The 20,833-nt window shown below is 41.9% G+C and overlaps 1 protein-coding gene across 1 annotated transcript in view; it reads left to right on the top strand.

The window, feature by feature from the left end:
* LOC130169941 (mucin-2-like) overlaps positions 1-20,833 on the top strand; it is a 38,216-nt gene that overhangs the window by 16,726 nt on the left and 657 nt on the right. Inside the window, exons 29-46 of the mRNA XM_056377006.1 lie at positions 328-9,741; positions 9,989-10,266; positions 11,233-11,398; positions 11,785-12,032; positions 12,197-12,380; positions 13,677-13,890; positions 14,450-14,622; positions 14,708-14,777; positions 15,068-15,189; positions 15,283-15,314; positions 15,400-15,568; positions 16,630-16,725; positions 17,339-17,379; positions 18,450-18,947; positions 19,836-19,934; positions 20,306-20,434; positions 20,542-20,581; positions 20,707-20,827. Of these exons, the coding sequence (XP_056232981.1) occupies positions 328-9,741; positions 9,989-10,266; positions 11,233-11,398; positions 11,785-12,032; positions 12,197-12,380; positions 13,677-13,890; positions 14,450-14,622; positions 14,708-14,777; positions 15,068-15,189; positions 15,283-15,314; positions 15,400-15,568; positions 16,630-16,725; positions 17,339-17,379; positions 18,450-18,947; positions 19,836-19,934; positions 20,306-20,434; positions 20,542-20,581; positions 20,707-20,827 (12,094 nt within the window). The remainder of the gene's footprint in view (positions 1-327; positions 9,742-9,988; positions 10,267-11,232; positions 11,399-11,784; positions 12,033-12,196; positions 12,381-13,676; positions 13,891-14,449; positions 14,623-14,707; positions 14,778-15,067; positions 15,190-15,282; positions 15,315-15,399; positions 15,569-16,629; positions 16,726-17,338; positions 17,380-18,449; positions 18,948-19,835; positions 19,935-20,305; positions 20,435-20,541; positions 20,582-20,706; positions 20,828-20,833) is intronic.

The raw sequence follows: 20,833 nt of genomic DNA, 5'->3' as shown, positions 1-20,833 counted from the left end.
CACACACACATTAGTGTATGTATATTTACATATATGTGTAAATATACTGCACATACATACATTTTTCCCTTCTTACCGTGCTCCCTATTTTTATGCTGTATAAATAAGGTGTACAGTTATATATATATACTGTATATATTTATTTCTATTTTTATTAAAGAAGCATTTGATGGAGCTAATTTATTCCTGCATTCTGGGAAAGATGTACTGGTGTGGGCGGAGTTGTGTTTGGTTTAATTTTATGTAAATTAATATATGTATATATGTTTGTGTGTGTGAGTGTGTGTATATGTATAAAACTGAACATATGATAATCTTATTCTTCAGCGTGTACATGCTTCATTAACGGAAAAACCTACAGTTATGGGGAAACAATCTACAACACGACAGATGGGCTTGGACACTGCATTACAGCTGAGTGTGGGGAAAATGGAACTGTAACAAGAAACATACACCCGTGCTTGACTACCACCACCCCTGGGCCTACAACAACCCCCTTTACATTCAGCACAGTTCCTGCTAGTACCAAAACCCCTAAAGCACCTTTAAGCACAACTAAGGGAATAACAACCAAACAAGTCCACACAACAACATCTGAGGAAACAACAATCAGTCTTGAAACAACAAAACCACCCACAATCACCACTGGCCCAGTGACCACCTCTACAACAACTACTGTTGAAACTACAACCTCACTGCCTGGTGTCACAACAAGTTCAGAAACAACAGTGGTGACCTCAAAACCATCTGTTAGCACCACAACTACTGAGGGACCTTCAACAACCAGTAAAGGAACTACAAAAAAACCAGTAGAAACAACTACATCAGGATCAACAACAATAAAGTCTGAAACAACCAAACCACAGACAGGAGTCACCACAAGTCCAGTGACTACCTCTACCACAGCTCGTGTAGAAACTACGACTGTGGTGCCTGGTGTCACAACAACAAGCTCAGAAACAACAGTTGTAACATCAAAACCATCTGTTAGTACAACCACCACTAAAGCACCTTTAAGCACAACTAAGGGAACAACAAGCAAACAAGTCCAGACAACAACATCTGAGGAAACAACAATCAGTCTTGAAACAACAAAACCACCCACAATCACTACTGGCCCAGTGACCACCTCTACAACAACTATTGCTGAAACTACAACCTCAGTGCCTGGTGTCACAACAAGTTCAGAAACCACAGTGGTGACCTCAAAACCATCTGTTAGCACCACAACTACTGAGGGACCTTCAACAACCAGTAAAGGAACTACAACAAAACCAGTAGAAACAACTACATCAGGATCAACAACAATAACGTCTGAAACAACCAAACCACAGACAGGAGTCACCACAAGTCCAGTGACTACCTCTACCACAACTCGTGTAGAAACTACGACTGTGGTGCCTGGTGTCACAACAACAAGCTCAGAAACAACAGTTGTAACATCAAAACCATCTGTTAGTACAGCCACCACTAAAGCACCTTTAAGCACAACTAAGGGAATAACAACCAAACAAGTCCAGACAACAACATCTGAGGAAACAACAATCAGTCTTGAAACAACAAAACCACCCACAATCACCACTGGCCCAGTGACCACCTCTACAACAACTGCTGTTGAAACTACAACCTCAGTGCCTGGTGTCACAACAAGTTCAGAAACCACAGTGGTGACCTCAAAACCATCTGTTAGCACCACAACTACTGAGGGACCTTCAACAACCAGTAAAGGAACTACAACAAAACCAGTAGAAACAACTACATCAGGATCAACAACAATAAAGTCTGAAACAACCAAACCACAGACAGGAGTCACCACAAGTCCAGTGACTACCTCTACCACAACTCGTGTAGAAACTACGACTGTGGTGCCTGGTGTCACAACAACAAGCTCAGAAACAACAGTTGTAACATCAAAACCATCTGTTACTACAGCCACCACTAAAGCACCTTTAAGCACAACTAAGGGAACAACAAGCAAACAAGTCCAGACAACAACATCTGAGGAAACAACAATCAGTCTTGAAACAACAAAACCACCCACAATCACCACTGGCCCAGTGACCACCTCTACAACAACTACTGTTGAAACTACAACCTCAGTGCCTGGTGTCACAACAAGTTCAGAATCCACAGTGGTGACCTCAAAACCATCTGTTAGCACCACAACTACTGAGGGACCTTCAACAACCAGTAAAGGAACTACAACAAAACCAGTAGAAACAACTACATCAGGATCAACAACAATAAAGTCTGAAACAACCAAACCACAGACAGGAGTCACCACAAGTCCAGTGACTACCTCTACCACAACTCGTGTAGAAACTACGACTGTGGTGCCTGGTGTCACAACAACAAGCTCAGAAACAACAGTTGTAACATCAAAACCATCTGTTAGTACAGCCACCACTAAAGCACCTTTAAGCACAACTAAGGGAATAACAACCAAACAAGTCCACACAACAACATCTGAGGAAACAACAATCAGTCTTGAAACAACAAAACCACCCACAATCACCACTGGCCCAGTGACCACCTCTACAACAACTACTGTTGAAACTACAACCTCAGTGCCTGGTGTCACAACAAGTTCAGAATCCACAGTGGTGACCTCAAAACCATCTGTTAGCACCACAACTACTGAGGGACCTTCAACAACCAGTAAAGGAACTACAACAAAACCAGTAGAAACAACTACATCAGGATCAACAACAATAAAGTCTGAAACAACCAAACCACAGACAGGAGTCACCACAAGTCCAGTGACTACCTCTACCACAACTCGTGTAGAAACTACGACTGTGGTGCCTGGTGTCACAACAACAAGCTCAGAAACAACGGTTGTAACATCAAAACCATCTGTTACTACAGCCACCACTAAAGCACCTTTAAGCACAACTAAGGGAACAACAAGCAAACAAGTCCAGACAACAACATCTGAGGAAACAACAATCAGTCGTGAAACAACAAAACCACCCACAATCACCACTGGCCCAGTGACCACCTCTACAACAACTATTGCTGAAACTACAACCTCAGTGCCTGGTGTCACAACAAGCTCAGAAACCACAGTGGTGACCTCAAAACCATCTGTTAGCACCACAAATACTGAGGGACCTTCAACAACCAGTAAAGGAACTACAACAAAACCAGTAGAAACAACTACATCAGGATCAACAACAATAACGTCTGAAACAACCAAACCACAGACAGGAGTCACCACAAGTCCAGTGACTACCTCTACCACAACTCGTGTAGAAACTACGACTGTGGTGCCTGGTGTCACAACAACAAGCTCAGAAACAACAGTTGTAACATCAAAACCATCTGTTAGTACAGCCACCACTAAAGCACCTTTAAGCACAACTAAGGGAATAACAACCAAACAAGTCCACACAACAACATCTGAGGAAACAACAATCAGTCTTGAAACAACAAAACCACCCACAATCACCACTGGCCCAGTGACCACCTCTACAACAACTATTGCTGAAACTACAACCTCAGTGCCTGGTGTCACAACAAGTTCAGAAACCACAGTGGTGACCTCAAAACCATCTGTTAGCACCACAACTACTGAGGGACCTTCAACAACCAGTAAAGGAACTACAACAAAACCAGTAGAAACAACTACATCAGGATCAACAACAATAAAGTCTGAAACAACCAAACCACAGACAGGAGTCACCACAAGTCCAGTGACTACCTCTACCACAGCTCGTGTAGAAACTACGACTGTGGTGCCTGGTGTCACAACAACAAGCTCAGAAACAACAGTTGTAACATCAAAACCATCTGTTAGTACAGCCACCACTAAAGCACCTTTAAGCACAACTAAGGGAACAACAAGCAAACAAGTCCAGACAACAACATCTGAGGAAACAACAATCAGTCTTGAAACAACAAAACCACCCACAATCACCACTGGCCCAGTGACCACCTCTACAACAACTACTGTTGAAACTACAACCTCAGTGCCTGGTGTCACAACAAGTTCAGAAACCACAGTGGTGACCTCAAAACCATCTGTTAGCACCACAACTACTGAGGGACCTTCAACAACCAGTAAAGGAACTACAACAAAACCAGTAGAAACAACTACATCAGGATCAACAACAATAAAGTCTGAAACAACCAAACCACAGACAGGAGTCACCACAAGTCCAGTGACTACCTCTACCACAACTCGTGTAGAAACTACGACTGTGGTGTCTGGTGTCACAACAACAAGCTCAGAAACAACAGTTGTAACATCAAAACCATCTGTTAGTACAGCCACCACTAAAGCACCTTTAAGCACAACTAAGGGAACAACAAGCAAACAAGTCCAGACAACAACATCTGAGGAAACAACAATCAGTCTTGAAACAACAAAACCACCCACAATCACCACTGGCCCAGTGACCACCTCTACAACAACTATTGCTGAAACTACAACCTCAGTGCCTGGTGTCACAACAAGTTCAGAAACCACAGTGGTGACCTCAAAACCATCTGTTAGCACCACAACTACTGAGGGACCTTCAACAACCAGTAAAGGAACTACAACAAAACCAGTAGAAACAACTACATCAGGATCAACAACAATAAAGTCTGAAACAACCAAACCACATACAGGAGTCACCACAAGCCCAGTGACTACCTCTACCACAACTCGTGTAGAAACTACGACTGTAGTGCCTGGTGTCACAACAACAAGCTCAGAAACAACAGTTGTAACCTCAAAACCATCTGTTAGTACAGCCACCACTAAAGCACCTTTAAGCACAACTAAGGGAACAACAAGCAAACAAGTCCAGACAACAACATCTGAGGAAACAACAATCAGTCTTGAAACAACAAAACCACCCACAATCACCACTAGCCCAGTGACCACCTCTAAAACAACTACTGTTGAAACTACAACCTCAGTGCCTGGTGTCACAACAAGTTCAGAAACCACAGTGGTGACCTCAAAACCATCTGTTAGCACCACAACTACTGAGGGACCTTCAACAACCAGTAAAGGAACTACAACAAAACCAGTAGAAACAACTACATCAGGATCATCAACAATAACGTCTGAAACAACAAAACCACATACAGGAGTCACCACAAGCCCAGTGACTACCTCTACCACAACTCGTGTAGAAACTACGACTGTAGTGCCTGGTGTCACAACAACAAGCTCAGAAACAACAGTTGTAACATCAAAACCATCTGTTAGTACAGCCACCACTAAAGCACCTTTAAGCACAACGAAGGGAACAACAAGCAAACAAGTCCAGACAACAACATCTGAGGAAACAACAATCAGTCTTGAAACAACAAAACCACCCACAATCAGTCTTGAAACAACAAAACCACCCACAATCACCACTGGCCCAGTGACCACCTCTACAACAACTATTGCTGAAACTACAACCTCAGTGCCTGGTGTCACAACAAGTTCAGAAACCACAGTGGTGACCTCAAAACCATCTGTTAGCACCACAACTACTGAGGGACCTTCAACAACCAGTAAAGGAACTACAACAAAACCAGTAGAAACAACTACATCAGGATCAACAACAATAAAGTCTGAAACAACCAAACCACATACAGGAGTCACCACAAGCCCAGTGACTACCTCTACCACAACTCGTGTAGAAACTACGACTGTGGTGCCTGGTGTCACAACAATAAGCTCAGAAACAACAGTTGTAACCTCAAAACCATCTGTTAGTACAGCCACCACTAAAGCACCTTTAAGCACAACTAAGGGAATAACAACCAAACAAGTCCACACAACAACATCTGAGGAAACAACAATCAGTCTTGAAACAACAAAACCACCCACAATCAGTCTTGAAACAACAAAACCACCCACAATCACCACTGGCCCAGTGACCACCTCTACAACAACTATTGCTGAAACTACAACCTCAGTGCCTGGTGTCACAACAAGTTCAGAAACCACAGTGGTGACCTCAAAACCATCTGTTAGCACCACAACTACTGAGGGACCTTCAACAACCAGTAAAGGAACTACAACAAAACCAGTAGAAACAACTACATCAGGATCAACAACAATAACATCTGAAACAACAAAACCACATACAGGAGTCACCACAAGCCCAGTGACTTCCTCTACAACAACTATTGCTGAAACTACAACCTCAGTGCCTGGTGTCACAACAAGTTCAGAAACCACAGTGGTGACCTCAAAACCATCTGTTAGCACCACAACTACTGAGGGACCTTCAACAACCAGTAAAGGAACTACAACAAAACCAGTAGAAACAACTACATCAGGATCAACAACAATAACATCTGAAACAACAAAACCACATACAGGAGTCACCACAAGTCCAGTGACTACCTCTACCACAACTCGTGTAGAAACTACGACTGTGGTGCCTGGTGTCACAACAACAAGCTCAGAAACAACAGTTGTAACATCAAAACCATCTGTTAGTGCAGCCACCACTAAAGCACCTTTAAGCACAACTAAGGGAACAACAAGCAAACAAGTCCAGACAACAACATCTGAGGAAACAACAATCAGTCTTGAAACAACAAAACCACCCACAATCACCACTGGCCCAGTGACCACCTCTACAACAACTACTGTTGAAACTACAACCTCAGTGCCTGGTGTCACAACAAGTTCAGAAACCACAGTGGTGACCTCAAAACCATCTGTTAGCACCACAACTACTGAGGGACCTTCAACAACCAGTAAAGGAACTACAACAAAACCAGTAGAAACAACTACATCAGGATCAACAACAATAACATCTGAAACAACAAAACCACATACAGGAGTCACCACAAGCCCAGTGACTACCTCTACCACAACTCGTGTAGAAACTACGACTGTGGTGCCTGGTGTCACAACAACAAGCTCAGAAACAACAGTTGTAACCTCAAAACCATCTGTTAGTACAGCCACCACTAAAGCACCTTTAAGCACAGTTAAGGGAATAACAACCAAACAAGTCCACACAACAACATCTGAGGAAACAACAATCAGTCTTGAAACAACAAAACCACCCACAATCACCACTGGCCCAGTGACCACCTCTACAACAACTACTGTTGAAACTACAACCTCAGTGCCTGGTGTCACAACAAGTTCAGAAACCACAGTGGTGACCTCAAAACCATCTGTTAGCACCACAACTACTGAGGGACCTTCAACAACCAGTAAAGGAACTACAACAAAACCAGTAGAAACAACTACATCAGGATCAACAACAATAACATCTGAAACAACAAAACCACATACAGGAGTCACCACAAGCCCAGTGACTACCTCTACCACAACTCGTGTAGAAACTACGACTGTGGTGCCTGGTGTCACAACAACAAGCTCAGAAACAACAGTTGTAACCTCAAAACCATCTGTTAGTACAGCCACCACTAAAGCACCTTTAAGCACAGTTAAGGGAATAACAACCAAACAAGTCCACACAACAACATCTGAGGAAACAACAATCAGTCTTGAAACAACAAAACCACCCACAATCACCACTGGCCCAGTGACCACCTCTACAACAACTATTGCTAAAACTACAACCTCAGTGCCTGGTGTCACAACAAGTTCAGAAACCACATTGGTGACCTCAAAACCATCTGTTAGCACCACAACTACTGAGGGACCTTCAACAACTAGTAAAGGAACTACAACAAAACCAGTAGAAACAACTACATCAGGATCAACAACAATAACATCTGAAACAACAAAACCACATACAGGAGTCACCACAAGCCCAGTGACTTCCTCTACCACAACTCGTGTAGAAACTACGACTTTGGTGCCTGGTGTCACAACAACAAGCTCAGAAACAACAGTTGTAACATCAAAACCATCTGTTAGTACAGCCACCACTAAAGCACCTTTAAGCACAACTAAGGAAACAACAAGCAAACAAGTGCAGACAACAACATCTGAGGAAACAACAATCAGTCTTGAAACAACAAAACCACCCACAATCACCACTGGCCCAGTGACCATCTCTACAACAACTACTGCTGAAACTACAACCTCAGTGCCTGGTGTCACAACAAGTTCAGAAACCACATTGGTGACCTCAAAACCATCTGTTAGCACCACAACTACTGAGGGACCTTCAACAACTAGTAAAGGAACTACAACAAAACCAGTAGAAACAACTACATCAGGATCAACAACAATAACATCTGAAACAACAAAACCACATACAGGAGTCACCACAAGCCCAGTGACTTCCTCTACAACAACTATTGCTGAAACTACAACCTCAGTGCCTGGTGTCACAACAAGTTCAGAAACCACAGTGGTGACCTCAAAACCATCTGTTAGCACCACAACTACTGAGGGACCTTCAACAACCAGTAAAGGAACTACAACAAAACCAGTAGAAACAACTACATCAGGATCAACAACAATAACATCTGAAACAACAAAACCACATACAGGAGTCACCACAAGTCCAGTGACTACCTCTACCACAACTCGTGTAGAAACTACGACTGTGGTGCCTGGTGTCACAACAACAAGCTCAGAAACAACAGTTGTAACATCAAAACCATCTGTTAGTACAGCCACCACTAAAGCACCTTTAAGCACAACTAAGGGAATAACAACCAAACAAGTCCACACAACAACATCTGAGGAAACAACAATCAGTCTTGAAACAACAAAACCACCCACAATCACCACTGGCCCAGTGACCACCTCTACAACAACTATTGCTGAAACTACAACCTCAGTGCCTGGTGTCACAACAAGTTCAGAAACCACATTGGTGACCTCAAAACCATCTGTTAGCACCACAACTACTGAGGGACCTTCAACAACTAGTAAAGGAACTACAACAAAACCAGTAGAAACAACTACATCAGGATCAACAACAATAACATCTGAAACAACAAAACCACCCACAATCAGTCTTGAAACAACAAAACCAGTAGAAACAACTACATCAGGATCAACAACAATAACGTCTGAAACAACCAAACCACAGACAGGAGTCACCACAAGCCCAGTGACTTCCTCTACAACAACTATTGCTGAAACTACAACCTCAGTGCCTGGTGTCACAACAACCTCAGAAACAACAGTTGTAACATCAAAACCATCTGTTAGTACAGCCACCACTAAAGCACCTTTAAGCACAACTAAGGAAACAACAAGCAAACAAGTCCAGACAACAACATCTGAGGAAACAACAATCAGTCTTGAAACAACAAAACCACCCACAATCACCACTGGCCCAGTGACCACCTCTACAACAACTGCTGTTGAAACTACAACCTCAGTGCCTGGTGTCACAACAAGTTCAGAAACAACAGTGGTGACCTCAAAACCATCTGTTAGCACCACAACTACTGAGGGACCTTCAACAACCAGTAAAGGAAAAACAACCAAACAAGTCCACACAACAACATCTGAGGAAACAACGAAACTAAGAGAAACTACGACTGTGGTGCCTGGTGTCACAACAACCTCAGAAACAACAATTGTAATCACAGCATCACCACAATCATCAACTGTATATTCAACACGTAATGTTAAAGTACCAACTACTGTTACTTCAAGTGTAACTACAGGAACAACAGTCAAAGCTTCAACTTCAATTGGCCCAATAACACAGACACTTCCACCAAGCACAGCTATTTACACAACTGGTTCAACCACTGCTCCATCAACAAGCACCACAGTTCTTTCAACTCTTTCACAGTTCACCACATCTCCAACATTATGTGCCTGTATTATGAATGGAACTTCACATCGTCCTGGTAGGTGATCCTCCATTTTTCATTTTCACATGCATGCTTTTTTTATTAGTAGGACTTGGACTTGACTTTTTTTCAAATTGAAAGTGTGTATATTAGTTTTTTAATAATCATGATTTTTCTTGATGCTATTCATGATGCCATGAAGTAAAGTAATACATTATATGTTCTCTTATTAAATACACTTGCTTATGAATCCGTATTCCTTTCATTTTGTGCACTTAACTTTAATATCTGCTGTTCTTTACAGGCGACATGGTTTACAATGTCACTGATGGCTTAGGGTGGTGTTACATTGCATATTGCAATGCATCTTGTAATATTGTGGTAGAGCCCAGACTATGTACCACAACACCAATACCCAGCACAACCGCCCATTCTACTACTACAGTGCTCAGCACCTCTACAAAGGCCACAATTTCAAGCTCAGCTCCTCCCTCCACAACTGTTCCTACTTCTTCTCACATTCCATCAACAACCCCATCAACAACAACCCTGGACTGCAATGATGTGGATCCACCAAGAAAGGTAGGACATACTGTCCATGAGATATGTTTTTATTCGTGATTGTATTTTCAAAAGACTTGAAGTATTGTATTTCACCTGTACCCTCTTTGTGTGCAGGGACACACCTGTGAACTGGCATTTTCCTGCATCATGCTGAGGTTATTTCCTCAACTGTGCTGGTTTAGTTTCTTGGTGCCTCACCATGTGTCCCATAATTGGACATTAAACAGTCTAGAGAGAGGCAGGACAGATGTGTGGCTGTGAAGCCCAACATCTATGATAGTGATTGTTTAGGATAATTTTTATAGTGATGTTCTCCGAAAAAAAGTGCCATATTTAAAAAAAAAAAAAAGTTTTTTTAAACATCCTTGTGTGTTTATTTGTGAATCATTACCAGGAACACATTTATGCCACAATATGAGAATTGAACAGGCAACTCTTTCATTTCTAGATTGTCAGTAATTGTTTTTGCAAGTAAACCAGTCAAATCCAACAGTTTTATACTTTATAAATAACCCTAGCAATATAAAAACAGTATGCAAAATACTACACATTTTAAATCATACTTTCACTTTATATTACACTACTATGGTGGGCTTTAGCTGCATTTGTCACTCTTCAAGTTTCTTATGAAGAAAGCTCTCCATAGGTTTCTCAAACTGTCAGTAAATACTGTTAAAAAGGGGTTAAAATGGGTGATAGTACTTAATGTGATTGGCCATGATTGCCACAGCCTCTAATACACCCACCTATGATGTATGACGATGTATTTTTTCTGGTACCACCCTGTATCCAAGGGTGCCACAGGTGCACCATGCGAATTTGGGAATTAAATTACCAAACATGCATCTGGCACACTGCCGACATACTGGGCATGGCTGAGCAACACAGAGTTCACTAAAGTATAGCCCTGCATCTTGAAAAAGCTTACTGTTTAACACACCCACACTTTCCTATATGACTTACTGTCTCTTAATCCCCATCCAGAATGGAGAAACCTGGAAGGTTCACAACTGTACCACAGCTGTGTGCACTAATGGCAAGGTCACGGAGACACAGGCTCCCTGTCCCACAGTGGAACAACCGATCTGTGCCAATGGACGCAAAGCTGTCAAGATTGATGACGAATGCTGCTTCCACTACGAATGTGAATGTAAGTTGGAAATATAACTTTTCAATAAAGGTTACTACTTTTGACTACTACTTTTTATTATATTCAGCAGGGAATCCTGTGTGCTAAGACTATTGACAGTAAAACATCCCTTCTGCAAATGAGTGACTTGTACTGCACAGTGAACTGGATTTACCAAGAAAATGACTTTAAGAAAAGGTGTGCTGCAGTTTTCATTGAATTTGGAGCAACAATCTTGGGCCATCACCCGACTGTCCACTAAATTACACTAAATTTGCTCGAGTAGCAGTAACTACTGAAGCAACTAACTACTAAAGTGATTCTGTACTAGATACTAACCGCTAATAAACACAGTGATCTTGATGTTTTCTTCCTGTTCAAGTTCTTACTTTAAATTTGTCCTGCAGGTGTGTGCACCGGTTGGAGCAGAGCCCACTTCGTGACATTTGATGGAAAATCATACAGTTTCGACGAGAACTGCACTTACTACCTGGTCAAAGAGATAATTACTAAATATAACTTGACTATTATCTTAAAAAAACAAGACTGTGATCCTTCGGACAGCACATTCTGCCCCCAGTCTCTCTTTGTTACATACCAATCCTACAAGGTCGTTTTGACTCAGTTGAAGACTTCAGAAACAATAACTAATGCGGTAAGCAACAATTGAAATTATTTGTTATTTTAGAGTCAGTATTTCACATAATTAATTATTTTTAGAGCTGTGACCTAATAGTTAATCCGTCAAAATGGTGTCGGACATGCTGCTGTGCTTGGTTCACAGTCTTATCTAATGTGTTTTTTCTCCTTGTCCTACAGGTGTACGTGAATCAGAAACGTATCTATCCCGCCTACAGCAATTCCGTCCTGCGCCTCACTAGCACAGATATGGTGATCACACTGGAGATACCAGCGATCAGCACAAAAGTGATCGTCAAGGGCAACTCATTCAGCATTGACATCCCCTATTCCCTCTTTGAGGGGAACACTGAGGGACAGTGTGGTGAGTTACCCAGACACTTAACCCCCGAACCTCACCCGACCCTATTCATAGGCCAAAAAATGGTGTGAAATAAAAACATGTCGGTGGCACTTATGGCCAGAGAGAGTTGCATCTATTGACACTGCACTGTTACTGCCAGGACGCAGAGTAAGACTTCTGAAACTGAAGAAAAAGCAGAGAAATTAAAATAGTTAACACAACAATTCACAGAGATGGTACAACCCAACCGACCAGAAGAACGTAATTCATAATAATAATAGTAATAACAGGATGAGCACTTAACTCTAAACAACAAAGCTAAAGTTTAAATCCAAGTCAGAATTTCCAGAAGGCCTGAAATTTCACACAGGTGTTTCTGAAAAGATGTAGAAGGGATGGGTGGGGACAAAGAAATACCATGTATGAATTGGTGTAGTTTAGGTTGGGCTTTAGTCCAATTCTAAACAAATTTTCAGAAACTAGAAGATGCTACCTTTCAAATGATGTCTCATACATGGATTTTGGCTTTACAATTCTTCTGTTCTAAGCTTTTTCATTGGACTATGCAAATGTATGCAAAATGGTGGGTTTAAGAGTTTTCTTAATTGCACAAAATTACTTCTTTCAGCCTGATGAGCGATTTGGTCATTTGCATAATCAACACTCCAAGAATTGCCACATCAGGCAGCTTGTAAAAGTTAAAAAGATGAATTTCATAGCATGGCACTTCAGATCCTGTTGTTGGAAATCAGAAAAAAATGGCAAGTTTTGCAACAATGTGGTCGTAGTACTTTGTTGCACTGCTCTGCATGGCACAGACATAAAGAGGGAATGGTTTAAGCTACATCACATAGATGCTAAAAAACATCTAAAGCAAAGTGGTCTATGACTTGTACGAGTCTGTGAAGGGCTCGACAGTCACTGTGATATTAGAGGAGAGAAAACTGAAGCCTGTAGAAAGAAATGTTGTCGCACTGTTGAGTGCAACACAAGGTGATATTGTGCAGAGACCTGCAGAAAGACCCTGAGGTAGAATTTCTGAACTGTATTAGTTGCTGTGTCAAAATATGTAATTAAAGTATATTTCCATGATGATGATAATCTGTATATTGGAATATTAATTTTGAGAGTTGGCAAATGAGGTGTAGATTATTCACAAATTTAGGTCATTACTTAGAGAAAGCTAAATACAAGAAAAATGGTGAATAACACAGATTCTCTTAAACTGATTTTACTTGTGAACAAATGTGTTGATGTGGCTCATTCATTCATGAGGCTGAGTGCTCTGCCTTCATCCTGCTGCCTCTCCTTTTCCAGGAACCTGTGACAACTCGAAGAACAACGACTGCCGTTCTCCCAATGGCCAGGTGGAGAGCTGCTCAGACTCTGCAGGCCAGTGGCAAGTCCCTGGCACATCCTGTGTCACCCCCACAACTCCACCAACTATGACTACATCAACCAGCAGGACCACCACAATACAAGCAACAACATCTTCTTGCGATCCTGCCATCTGCCATCTTCTAACCAGCAGGTGAGGGAAACCAATGTTGCATGAAGTCAAGCCTGACATATATTGGCAGCAAATGAATTTGTGTGGATCACATGGGGTCCAGCGTGTTTGGTGTGGACCAGGCCAGGACTACCACAGTGTGGTGCATAGTGGTTTGTTGATATGGGGCTGCTTTAGGGCAAGAGGTGTAGGGGAGATGACATTTATAGGTGGCACTGAATGAAAAGGTGATTGCCATTCCCAAGACACTTGACAGGAGAGGAAATTTTCCAACATAATGCAACACAAAAATGATCCCAAACACACTGCAGAAGAAAAAACTGAAAAAGAAATAACTGTCTGGGGTTTGCATGTTCTCCAGGTTTTCTGGCTTCCTCCCACAGTCCAAAGACATGCAGGTTAATTGGCAAGTCTAAATTGCCAGGAGGTGAGAATGTGAGTGTGAATGGTTGCCTGTCTCTATATGCAACAGCAGCACACAGAGATCGCTCCTGAAAGTCTGATGACTTAGCTCAGTTGGTGTAAGTCATCTGATCATTTTTCCTGATACACTCTCTTGGTTTGTGTATGTCCTCTCCAGTGTATTTGAACCGTGCAACAAAGTCATATCACCAGGACCATTTGTGACGTCTTGTGTTTACGACAATTGCAAAAGTGACAATAACAGCTGCTCCAGCCTGGAGGCCTATGCCACTGAGTGCGCTAATGAAGGAATCTGTATCGACTGGAGGAACGCTACTAATGGACAGTGTGGTGAGAGAAATAATCAATAGTGTTCAATACCAAAGTTGTGTGGAGTTCTGAAGAATGTGTGTTTAAACGTGTCTCCATCTTGCAGAGCACAAGTGTCCGAGCAACAAAGTGTACATGGTCTGTGGCCCCACTGTGGAGCCTACATGCAACAACGGGTAAAGTAGACTGTGTTTTTTTTAGGTATCGTAACATTTACGCACCATTTCCCTTATTCATGTGCTCACATTGAGGTTGTTATTGAAGCAATGAATTAGACGTGATATTTAATTTAATGAAAAACTATCAGAGACAGAGACTTGATTATGCTCTTAAAGACACACTACAAAAAACTATTACCATATTTAGGTGTAACAGTTTGGAGAATTCTTCATCATGTGACAATCTTTCAAAACATTTCAAGGCTCCTCACCACTGTAACAACAAGTCGTTTTATTTCTGACATCAGATACAACAAGAAGTTCCAGGCTGATGGCAACACATCCACTAACTACACTAAGGAGGGCTGCTTCTGTCCTCATGGCACCACCTTATTCAACACTGTCCATGACGAATGTGTTACCTCCTGCGGTAAGAGATCCTTTTTTTTTTTGTGTGAATATTTTTCACAAAAGTATCAGCTGTCACATACAAATCTACAAACACTTTTTTTGTGAATTTCAGATTGTGTTGGACCTGATGGAAAACCAAAACAGGTGAGAACTATGGCTAAAACATACATTCATGTACACTAGCAAAGCTCAAGCTGTGTGTCTGAACTGGTTCCTGTCTCTTAACCAGCCTAATGAGACGTGGAAAAGTGGCTGCAACAACTGTGTGTGTGACGAGGACTCCATGAGCATCCAGTGTGAGCCCATCAAGTGCTCCACGGCACAGAGCCCCAGCTGCAGCGAGCCTGGCCAGCAGCTGGTCAACAAGACAGACGACTGCTGCACAACACAGTCATGTGGTCAGTTGTAGTGTCTCAGAAATGGATGATTTGTGCCTTCAACAAAGTGAAAGATGAATACAGTAACATCTGCCTCTGATTAACACACAGGATTTCTTTTAATTACTTATCTTATCTTATACCCACTCTACACCTGATAGTAACATGTGGTCTGCATCTGCATGTGTAACCTCCATCAACTGGATTTGCCAGACCACATCTAGAGATGGTCTCATCTCATCTCAAGTAATTGTTTAACATTTTCTGTTTGTGTAGGATTAAACATGAGATAGAGCATGTTACTGAGTGAGCCTAGGACACTCAGGTCAGCTGTTTCCAGTCTTTATGTTAAGGTAGAGGTAACCATGCCCTGACTCCAGCTCTGTAAATAACACACAGACATGAATTGGACACAATAGTTTGGAGCAGCAGCAGACTGAACTTACTGCCACATGAAGTGTATGTAAACAGATGCGTTTGCTTAGCTCAGAAAAACTGAGTGAGCTTCACAGTCAGTGTCTACAAATTTTTGAACGGAACAAAACAGTCAGCAATGGGATTTGTAATTTCTGCCTCTAGTGTGTTTCCCAAAATGCTGATTGATTCCTGAAAGTCCTCCCAACAGGTTGAAAGGTGACCGACCTGCAGCTCTTCATGTGCTAAGGGAAAAAAAGCAGAGTCAACACAGAGGCTTCACCTCACCTGAGACCCAGCATTTTTGTTGACAGTCCTAACTAATTATCTTTTTGAAATCCAATCACAGTGTAGGCAGAGCAGATATAATGAGAACTCTTATCAATACCAGATGTCATTGCAAAAATTTGTGATCAGATGCCATTATTCAGGTGATATTGAATTACATACTGCATGTTAATACCAGGTGGAGATTGGGTCTTGCTTTACTTGTTACTTGTTTTCACTCATTTCTTAACCAAGAACCTACCACAGAGCAGCTGGCTGCTCTCCAAAGGAAAAACACATGTTTTAGATGGAAAGAATATTTTTCTTCTAGTAACCGGTGGTTTCAGTTCTTTTCTGTACGGTGAAACATGTTTATAAATCTTCTTCTTCTGTCTCAACAGAATGTAACGTGAACCTGTGCCCTGCTGTCATCACCTGCCCACTGGGCTTCAGACTCAACACCACCAAAGGCACTTGCTGCCAGTCCTATGAGTGCGGTATGTGACTCTATCTGTCAACATGATGTTGTCTGCTAGTGTACAATATGTACAGAACTACTGCCGGTCCTAAAGACACATGCCACAGAGAGCCTGTACGAGCTGAGACACACAGACAGAAACAGAAATTTTATCTTATTCTGATTTCTCAGGGTAAAATATTTACAACACAGTTTCCGTCCTGTGTATTCTAGTTATTTTAAAACACAAAAGCAGGTACTGTAGTCTGCACATTTCTCATCAAGGTTTTGCATATGTAGGTTTGATTCCCTTTGTCTGAAAAAGACGATGTTAAGATGTTAAGGAAACATTTCCAATATCAGAAGCATGTAGCTGATTCTGATGCATTTTCTGTTTAAGGAGAGAAAGCATCAATAAAAGGAAACACGTATCAGTTCAGTTATCTAGTGCCGATTTGTAGGAGTCAATAACTCCTCACCTTTTATTGTTAGAGTTAAATCTTTGTCACACATGTTTAGAGCAACAATTTGGGGGGAAATGCTGTTTATTGTCTCACCACAGAATTACATTTTATATGCGTATGTTTACAGAGGTCGATTAACCACACATCTCAATCACTAATAAACTAGTGTCTCTTTATTTGTCCCTACAGTTCCTAAAGGTGTGTGTGTCTATGACATGAAGGAATACAAGGTAAGCACACAGTCCAAACTCATCAACATATCTGTCAACTTCAGGCACAACAGGGAGGAGGGTCCAAATACAGACACAGGCAGGCAGAGCAGAGGGAGGGAATGACTACTATTCATACTGTGGGGCTAAATGAGGGAACAGGTGACAGTTGTGCTGGTAGGAGAAGGGTCTGGTAACAGACAGAAACTCATGAGGGACCTCTGGTGGACAGATGAGGACACACAGGGTCTGAAAAGTGTCCAGAAAATGCTGAAAGACAGAGCAGGTAAATCCAAAAGACTGAAACTGGACCTTATCTGTCATGAATTACAACAAACAGGAAGAAACAGGACAAGAATGATAGCTGCTGTCAAATAACATCCCAAAATCCTTCAGAAGCACGTTGACATGCATATGTGTTGCCATGGTTACAAAATGATAGAGGAGATGGTTTTCTTGACAGTTGCTATGATGAGTAGATTGATCGATTGATACATGTCACTTTCTATATCACAGTACTGGGTTCACCTGGAGTGTGGGTCTGTATTTGTCCATCTGAACAGGATGAAAGTGTCGTAGGTGTGAATAATAACACAAACAGCCCCCGGTTCAGCTTTAGGGGTTTTTTAAATATTTGGCCAGGTTCAAACTAACTCTGGTATGTTGGTTTTGTTTGTTTGATTTCCTATTTAACCTCTGGTGTGGAGTAAACAAGCACACCAAGACAACTACTAAAGGTGGTTTCTGAGTAAACGACCCATTATCCAAGATCATTTGGTGACCATGGTAACCTGTACGTGTGTCATCATTTTCCCTGATACTTACCTTGAAGTAGAGTCTTTTTTCCAGCTGTTTATCCAGTTGTTGCTCTCAGCACTCATAACCAACAACATTTCTTCATCAGCTGTTTGTAGCCCCAACAAAACTAAATAAACACATAAGGTGCAGTAAAGTGCAACATGACCAGAAGAAACCACTGGCTCGACAAAACAATACAGCCAATAAAACATTACGCTTGATGTTTAATTTGTACTGATTCAAGACTGAACTGATGTTTGAGAGTGAAGCATTGATCTTTTGATCATTTACAGCCTGGTGCCAAGATACCAACACCACAAACACCATCAGAACCTCCACTGGCATCACCATCAAAATCACCATCAGAAGCATCATCAGGAACAGGACAATCATCAGGAACAACAGCAGCATCATCAGGAACAGGACAATCATCAGGAACAGGACAATCATCAGGAACAACAGCAGCATCATCAGGAAGAGGACAATCATCAGGAACAGGACAATCATCAAGAACAGGACAATCATCAGGAACAGGACAATCATCAGGAACAACAGCACCATCATCAGGAACAGGACAATCATCAAGAACAGGACAATCATCAGGAACAGGACAATCATCAGGAACAACAGCAGCATCATCAGGAGAGGAAGCCAAACAGGAAACTACATCACAAGGGTCGTCTGACCCCGGGCCCTGCCAGGACTGTTACTGTGGCCCCGAGGTGGATCCCACCACAAAGCTGAACATCATTAACTGCAAACCTCTTGTCTGCAACACAACCTGCTCAAAAGTAAGTTCATTCTGACATAGAAGTTTCACTCACACGAGGTGGACACTTAATTTGGTAGATCAATCAATCTAGTGTGAAGATTTCCTTCAAGCACACCTCTATAAACATGGCAGGGTGACTCTTTCTACCCAGCAGTCGCTTTTCAGGGTTTGCCGGGGTCATTAACTTGTGCGTTCTCATCCTGACTGTTTACGACATTATGCTCATCCGGGAACTGACATGGCATTTTCAGTGACCTTCCCATTTCAAAAATTGTGGTTGTAGCAGTTTGGAATTTCCTCGCATGATCTCGAGATTCACCGTCTTGCCTATTTTTCATGACGTGCGGCACCCAGCAAAAATAGACAGAGAAAAGACCTGTTGATGTCACATTGACATCATACCTGTAACATTACATGACAACTGACGCGCTTCACTATAGTTTCAGTGTTGAGGCTGAATCTGAATATGACACAGACATGAAAAAATATAAATATACAGTGGCATTTTAGTGACATTTTCTGTCTAAAATAAATCAGAAATGAATAAATAATGAAGAGAAATCCAACATTCAGGTAGCCCGCAAACTCCTGGCTTGCAGCCCAAATACTAAGGTGTTAGAATGCACTGTCCAGCAGTGACGTAAACTCACATACCTCAGAATACTGTAGCAAGAAAATCCCAGAATTATGTTCCAGCTTTTCAGAAAGTTCCATCGTTGGGAACCAAAGAATAATGAGGAATAAAGATTTTCCAATGTTCCAGTGGCAGAATCTGAAGAGGTTGCATTGAAATGAGTTAAACATGGTTTTAAGACAGACACTGTAACATTTTCTTATGAAGCCAAAAGAGTTTATTTCTTCTTCTTTTCTCTCTGCCTTCTCTCCTTCTCTCTCTCTCTGTCTTCAGGGTTATGAATATCAGACTTCACATGACAAGTGCTGCGGGACCTGTGTTCAGAAGAGCTGTATTTTCACCACACCTGACAACACCACGCAAGTCATTGAGGTCAGTAAACTGTGTGTGGGTTACCTCACATTTCTTGCAGCCAAGGATATGAGAGAAGGGATGTTAGCTCCTTTTACCGATTAAAAATGTAGGTATTTGTAAATGAAAGTAAGACAAAGAGATACAGATAATTTAATTGAATTCTTAAATTAATTGAATTCTTAAAGTTAAAAATAAGACTCGCCTTGTTTCAAAACATGACAACTATTTAATATCAGAGCCTTTTAATATCAGCTTCATCACATTTGCCGGTGTCAGTTCTTGTCAGTTTCTCCTTCAGAAAAGTTTGTAGATGAGCCAAAGAGAATAAAAGATGATCTCTGTGTTGACCATGTGACTTACTGTAGCTTCTGTTCTCCCTGTTGGTATAGGTCAACAACACTTTTGTACCCTCTGATGACAAGTGTGTGGTATATACCTGTGAGGATATCAATGGACAGCCTGTTACCAAGGAAACCAAGAGCAATTGTCCTCCCTTTAACCCCTTGGACTGCGAACCTGTGAGTTTATCTAACCTGCTGATTTTACCCCCCGTCCACTGTCCCACCCCCTCACATGAACTGTCTGCATCTAACACACAACATAACGTGTCTTCTTCTTCCTCTAGGGCACCGAGACAACCGACGCTAATGGATGTTGCAAATCCTGTAAGTTGGTGGAGTCACAGTATTTGAACAACAAGGACTAAACTTAATATCATCAGCATGTTTTAAAGGACGGAGCTGTGTATCGTGTGTTAGTGTTGGAGTCTAACAGCTGCTGTGTGTTCCAGGTAAGATCCGGAGTGTGTGTGAGGTCCAGAGCGAGCCGACAGTCATCGAGGTGAACGGCTGTAAGAGCGCGCAGCCGGTCAACATGACGTCCTGCTCCGGACACTGTGGAAGCTCGTCCATGTGAGT

The sequence above is a fragment of the Seriola aureovittata genome, chromosome 1 (assembly GCF_021018895.1).
Source record: "Seriola aureovittata isolate HTS-2021-v1 ecotype China chromosome 1, ASM2101889v1, whole genome shotgun sequence".
NCBI lineage: Eukaryota > Metazoa > Chordata > Actinopteri > Carangiformes > Carangidae > Seriola > Seriola aureovittata.
This window is presented reverse-complemented; position numbering and strand designations above follow the sequence as displayed.